Source organism: Pseudorasbora parva, chromosome 6 (genome assembly GCF_024679245.1).
Source record: "Pseudorasbora parva isolate DD20220531a chromosome 6, ASM2467924v1, whole genome shotgun sequence".
In the NCBI taxonomy this organism is placed as follows: Eukaryota; Metazoa; Chordata; class Actinopteri; order Cypriniformes; family Gobionidae; genus Pseudorasbora; species Pseudorasbora parva.
This window is the reverse complement of record NC_090177.1, coordinates 16669049-16675993: the sequence shown is the minus strand read 5'-3', so window position 1 is coordinate 16675993 and position 6945 is coordinate 16669049. Positions and strand designations below refer to the sequence as shown.

General features: G+C 38.5%; 1 protein-coding gene across 4 annotated transcripts in view; it reads right to left on the bottom strand.

Annotated features, from left to right (window-relative positions):
• Positions 1-1648: 1648 nt before the first annotated feature.
• nr4a1 (nuclear receptor subfamily 4, group A, member 1) overlaps positions 1649-6945 on the bottom strand; it is a 31732-nt gene continuing 26435 nt past the window's right edge. The window contains exons 1-7 of one of the 4 annotated variants that reach the window (XM_067445821.1): positions 6735-6903; positions 4320-5019; positions 4073-4202; positions 3816-3979; positions 3497-3699; positions 3242-3420; positions 1649-3137 (exon numbers count right to left, since the gene is read on the bottom strand). In XM_067445821.1, coding sequence (XP_067301922.1) covers positions 2881-3137; positions 3242-3420; positions 3497-3699; positions 3816-3979; positions 4073-4202; positions 4320-5012 — 1626 coding nt within the window. In that variant the 5' untranslated portion in view covers positions 5013-5019; positions 6735-6903 and the 3' untranslated portion in view covers positions 1649-2880. Of the gene's footprint in view, positions 3138-3241; positions 3421-3496; positions 3700-3815; positions 3980-4072; positions 4203-4319; positions 5111-6734; positions 6904-6945 lie in introns of those variants that run through there. The other 3 variants (XM_067445818.1, XM_067445819.1, XM_067445820.1) reach the window with 3 other exon arrangements.

Sequence of the window (6945 nt, the reverse complement as noted above, 5' to 3'; positions counted from 1 at the left end):
ACAATTTTTTTGCTAGCTTTATCATCCACCATACTCAAGAATAGGACTAGATTTGTGTATTTGAAATGCATATAAAATGTCCATCCATGTGTATTTAAGCAGTTTTAATATTAATAAACTTAATTTGATCCATTTTTGTCAGACATACATAAAAAGGTAAGAAAAGGCTAAGATTTATGTAATAACTAAATGTGTTTTAAATACACACTAACCAAGTTAATATTAGCACAGGTAGCCAAATATGATTATTTAAATGAAATCAAATATATGCAAAACTGTAATAAAAAAAATTGTGCAGAGAACTTTCTTAGCTTTATTTATTTATGACTGACAAATATGCATCTAATGGATTTTACCTTATATGTATTTCAAATACATCAATCCTAAAATAAAAAATAAAAATTGAGCAGTTGAAAATTGCTATTCCTTGGAAATGTTTCACAGCATTCCTCAAAATTGTACATATCATTCCCATCTGTAGCACACTGCAAAGAATTCTGCACCAAATGAATAGTGTAAATTCTGACTCTCTACCGTCCTAGAGTAAAAAACTGTAAACTATATACTTCACAGTCAGGGGTATGTTGAAATCCCTTACCCTTATTATGAGAAATAGAAATTTCACTGCTATTGTTTGCCTCATAAAGCCTTATAATAATGTATGTGATTTATCTAATTAAAAACTCTGATAATAAAAAGGTAAAACAGTTCTAAATATAGTTCAAGAACGACGTCAAACGGATGTGACCTCAGAATTTCAGGTCTGAATCATTCACATGACACAGATCAACCAACTAACTCTCCATATGGAGAAAGTTCAAAACCACAACTTCCTTCTAAAAGGGGAAAGCTCATCTCCATTAGGCAATCCAGATGACATCAAGATTACTCAGATTAAAGCCGTTATGAAAGCAATGTTGAAACACTGAAAAAAAAATGAGTCTCCAATTTCGATTACCACACCAATATTTTTTAGTTGGCCAAATTTAATTTCTGTGAATTTATGCAATTGAATTCAGAGAAATTAAATTTAGCCAACTAATTTTTTTTTTTTTTACAGTGAACACTATAGGTAAAAAGACAAAAATGTGTAATGTGTTCATTTTTATAGGCTATTTGGCCAATATGATAAAGAAATAGTTCACCCCAAAATAAAAATACTCTCCGCGTGTTCTTCTAAACCTTCTTTGTGTAGAACAACAATGGTTCAATTTGGCCACTTGCAAAATAGCATTTTTTTAAAAAAAATAAGTCACAACTTCTATTTTCATTTTAATGTTGTCTTATCTTCCATTTTAAGTTATGCATGAGAGAACTTTGTGCAAAACAGATTGAATTTTAAGTTATTCATATTGTCTTGCAATAGGTCTATTTGAAAGAGATATTTTCAGTGAATCCAGTTCACAAAACATGATTTGTTCACAAATCAGAATCAACTTAGATTTCAATCGGTTTGGCACAGTAATGATTTCATTAGAATTAGAATACGATATAGAATTTATATAAATATAAAGGCTTGATTTATATTTCACAGAAGAAAGAAAAACAGTTTGGAGTGGCATAAGGGTGAGTAAATGATGAGCCTTAAGAAAAAAACATGCAAATGCTGCTACCATATGATGTAAAGAAATGTTTAGAACACTCAAGATGATTTTTGTTTAAAATTTATTTTGTATAGAGAGCTGCACAAAATCAATGAAAGATAAGCAATACCTCTCATTTTATGTAAAAAAAAAAAAAAAATCAGAAGATTGGGCAATCCTGATTTTGTCACTATGAGAAAATGAGTTAGTCTACAGTAGCTCTAGCCATACCTATAAATCCTTAAAATACACTCTAAAAAATGCTGGGTTAAAAACAACCCAAATTGGGTTGAAAATGGACAGAACCAGCAATTAGGCTGTCCCTGGCTTTATCCATTTTTAACCCAACTTGGTTTTTAACCCAGCATTTTTTTTAAGAGTGTACATACATACAAATATAATGACTCTAAGGTTTGACTGGTAAACTAAACTGAATCAGACATCTGTAATAATACTCAAAGTATTTGCATGAAAGGGGCTGTACGTGGTACATGTACAGTAGCTGCTCTTGATCTCTTGTGACCTTTCAGAAAATATTTGTGAACTGTCTTTTATATAAACTACTGTCTCTTAAAATACACTTATATGCTAGTTTTTAGACAATGTCATTGGATCTGAAATTTTAGCCAAGTGTACCACAATCCTTGAATGCAGTCACATCAGTCTTGTACTCAGGTGTATCAGTTTTCTCTGTTTTCAGAGTAAGCACTATGGTGCATGTTTTTGTGCATGTTCAAATGAGATAATGCTTGGCCACTTGAGAGTATTTAAGGCATTGTCTGATAATTTAGGCATCCAAGAAAATGCTGTTTCTGCTCCCTGTTTTGGTCCATGGCTATTCTAAATTGAAGTTGGAAGATGTTTTACTGGATTCTTGGACGCTTTCTGTTTGGAATATGCCCTCTGAACGTAGCTGCAATACTGATGGGAATACCATTTATAGCATTTGATTTGCACCATAGGCATGAAATGCTACTGACTCAAGCCCCCAATTCAACTTGAAATATACAAAGATTTGAAACTTTGTGTTTCGAGTTACCAAAATGTTTCATCAAATGCATATTTCTTATGTGTCTTTTAGTAAGTTCAATGTTGAAGACTGTGATAAAGGTTTCCAAAAGCAGGCACAGGTAGAATGTCATCTTTCTTTGATTCCATTCCAAGAAAGCAGCGAACAGTAAGCGATACAGTCCCTTGGCTAGTCGAACCATCAAGAGTTCCCCAAACATCTCGTATCCATTTCTTTCATCAGTTTTAGTCACTCCCGTTGTCCATTTATAAAATCTCTTTGGCGCATTCAGAATGGCAATGTGTCCATGAAGATTTTATCCACAATGGGTGGAGGTGGGACCAAGTCTTCCAGTTTAAGATAGAAGATTCGCTGGAGGCCCTGGGTGCACAGTGTTCTCAGCTCCGGAAGCTTGCCCAGGAGTCGGGACAGGTAGTTGGGCCGGGTGGCTTCAGGAGCACTTGTGGAGACGTGGTCTCTGAGACACGTGACCAGACGGTTTTGGAGGTCTTCGATCCGTTTGGGCTCTTTCAGGCCGTGTCGATCTGTTGGTCACAGTCAGGGTTAGAGATTTGCTTGGGATAAAACATATTTCTATATCCTGTGCAGAAAAATTCTGTAGAAATTGACTAAAAGACAAGTAATTTACCTGTGATTATGACCAGTGTTGCAAGACAGGAGAAAGATGACAAGTCCAAGTTCAAGCGATGTAAACTCTGAGAGAACTCCATAATTGAGTCAATCCAGTCACCAAAGCTCCGTACGCACTGCGCCCGATGCAAAACCACACCGTTGCAGAAAACAAGCTTGTCTGTCTCAGGGTTTGACCTAAATGAGATAAATGAATGCTTAGTCACCTCACATTAATAACACTAAATTTATTGTCATATGAACTGACTTGTACCTGTAAGCTAGCCGAAGTATGAAGAGCTCAACAAAGGCTGACTCAAGAAGAAGCTCTTGGTCCTCCTTACAAAAGGCACTGAATCCAGGGATGTTTTCAGCCCACTTTCTGATCACATCCATTGACCCTGTAAGTAGGTCATAAAATTGCTGTATGTCGTTGGCATCCTCCTTCTTAGACAATCCAGATACTGATTCCTGATACTAAACAATGACCAAAAATACAATAGATTAATTAACATAAAGTGCACACAAGGGTAAAACACCAGGCAAGATTAAATGGTACTGTCAGATTGCTGTGAAGCTTGTTCTGTCCTCACCTTTGAATAGTCTAGATTTCCACTGGCAGGGTTCGAGTCGATATGGGCAGTGACGAGAGAGGCAATGATGTTTACAGGTGAAGAGACCGACAATGAGTCCTGAACAACCTTTTGCTTGGAAGGCAGACGACCTCTTCTACCTTTCAGGCTGTCTGTTCTCACAACTACACAGAAGGACAATACGTACTTTTATTAAAAATGCTTTGACGGTATGTGGGCACTTGAATAAAACACTTTTTTTTTTAAAGTATTCTCACCTTCTTTCACCATCCCCACAACTAGGCACTTTTGGAAGCGGCAGAACTGGCACCTGTTTCGCCGCCTTTTGTCCACTGGGCAGTCCTTGTTGGCGAGGCAAACATATTTGGCGTTTTTCTGTACCGTGCGCTACAAAACCAAACAGGAAAAGCTTGTCAGTAAAATGAGCTTAATTCCCAAAATGCTGAGTTGTGTTAACAACATGATTAGCAATAATAATTTATCAGCAATCTCACTCTCTCTCACCTTGAAAAAGCCTTTGCATCCTTCACAGGTTCGCACTCCGTAATGCTGACAGGAAGCATTGTCTCCACACACTGCGCAGCGTCCCTCATTTCCTGTGGGGCTCCTTACTTTAGGGGACAGGTGTCCATCCATCAGTCCTGAGCCATCCCGACTGCCCTGCTCCATGCCGAGTGGGCTGAAGGGAAGCGGAGAACCATGTTGCTGGGTCTGAGAAAAGGGATCCTGATCTGGAAGCTGTGGCTGAAGTGAGCCCCGAGGAGAATGCTCGTCGGCTGCGACGTGCCCGAATGTGAAGAAAGAGGCAGTCTGGTTCAGAGACTTCTCTGAACCCCAGCATCCCTCATCGGGAGAGCAGGGACCAAAGGTGCTATCCCAGGCAGACATGGGCTGGAACCCTGGGGTAGAGGGTGACGGCGCAGATGCCGGGCTTCCAAAGCAGTTTGACCCACCTGAAGAGGACAAAGTCTCATCTAGGTAACTCAAAGCGAACGTGCCTGGGTAACAGCCATACACCTGGAGGTCATCCAGCTTGAAAGAGTCTTGCCCAGAGGGGCCACCCGCACAGGTAGATGCAGCCCCTGTTGCGATCTGGCATGAGTATGTATCAAACTCGCCAACGTATCCTCCGACCAGAGAGGTGATGCTGGGCAGAGAGGGTGCGGAGAGCTGGTCCAGCTGGTCAGTCACATCCATGGCCAACCTGGAGGTGAAGTCAGGATTCAAAAACTCTGAGTTGAAGAGGGAGCTCTCATAGGTCTGGACTCCATGTTGACTTTGAACACAGGTCATTTCTGTTGAACAGAACCACAACATCTACTTTTCAATACTGTAGATATTGCCGTGGAAAAGTCAAAGCCTCGAGAGCTGTACACCGCTTTCTAACCTATATACCTAGACAGATTTATTTGTCGGCCAAAGAATCTGTATAGACAGTACTTTGAAGTCGCTTGAGATTTCTGAGAAAACTTAGAGAGCCGTCTGGCTGGAAAGGGCAGCCATGCTTATTGTGTTACCACATTAAGAACATCAGACTAACGCGACACGTGGGTTGCCATACTGAGAGGGTGTGTGAGTTTGTGAGGACACATGCGAGTGGGCGGTGTATGTATACAGAACTTTTTTAGATAGACTCAAGTTTCCCCAGGTAAATCAGACAGTGTTCAATACCGTAAATTATATGATAAGCATTTCTTCACTGCAAACCTCATTTTATTTGCAATCATATTACTTGTTTGATATCACTGCTCTACATGGGTTAAGACTGACAATTAAAAAGTTTCAAAAATTTTCCGATATCAGTGTAAACATATTTTAAGTCATTCAGCAGAAAGTATTTTAATGCACTATGCAAATGTGAAAGATAATTATGGCTTAGCAGTTTGACAGACATTCATGACCTTGCAAATAGAGCAAGGTGAGAACATGACACCTAATGATCATCTGACCCCTGAACATTTCATTCCCTCCATATGTTGACTAAACAAGTCAATGCATTTTCAATATTTTTTTTTTCTTTCTTAAAGTTAAAATGTGTAGGTGGTGTAACTGTTTGGAAATTGTAAAACGGGAAAAATAAAAAAAGGGTTTGCCAAATTAATCAGTGTGGCATAACCAACACGCAGGAAGCTATAAATAAATAACGATATAAAAATAAATAATAAAAAGTAAACAACCAGACAGGACCTCTAAGATATCTGAGTGTAAATGTAATTATTATCAAGAGATTGAGTAATTCTAAGAACTTATTTATATTCATTACTTAAAATTATATATATTTGTTGTTGCTTAACACGTTTCCTATTCCTAAATATTACTAGGCTACTGTGTGTACGCCACTGAAGATGTGTTGTGTACGTTTGTTTTAAATGAGATGAGTTCTTTCTTCTTTTAAATCATTATTTGCCATTGTCCTATGTGAAGCGTTTAACATATATGTCGTGTGTATTATTCAAATAGCCAAAGTACAGTCGGGTTTTAAAAGAGAATGTGTGCAGCTAAGTTGCGCGAGCACCTGTTGCATCGCCACAGAGCGCGTGCAGAAGCGAACCACTGTACCACACACACCCCCTCTCAATCTACTCTTTCATTTCTTAGGCTACGGTTTCTCATAGAATAGGCTATGTTTATTCAAATTGTTTTAAATTGTAAAATACCAGAAGCCAAATCATTATGCCCATTTGACTGTGGTGAATACGTGCTGTGCTGTTAGTTTCAGAATAACTCGTGCGCACTGTGTAGTAAAACATACAAAATGCTTTCAATCAGACCTCAGCCTAAATATTTTAATTATTCAACGCATATACACACTAAATACACATTTGCTGTTCGTACAGAATTGAAAAGAAGCGTAAAAACAGAAAGAAGAGCATTAACTAACTTCCGAATTTTAAAAGCAAAAATAGCCTACTTACGTACCTGAATATGTACTGTGGAGAGGGACTTGTCAGTGTCCGTATTCCAACTGATGGATAACCATGTATTACGTCCTCGGCCACGACAAGACTGTTTTCTCATATTTCTGTGAGCGAGCAGATATATAAGCGACTACTTTATTGTGCCGTTACGTCAGAGGTGCATCCTCTCGAGGCGTTCCACTGGCAAATATGGCCATGCAGGGGCGGAGATC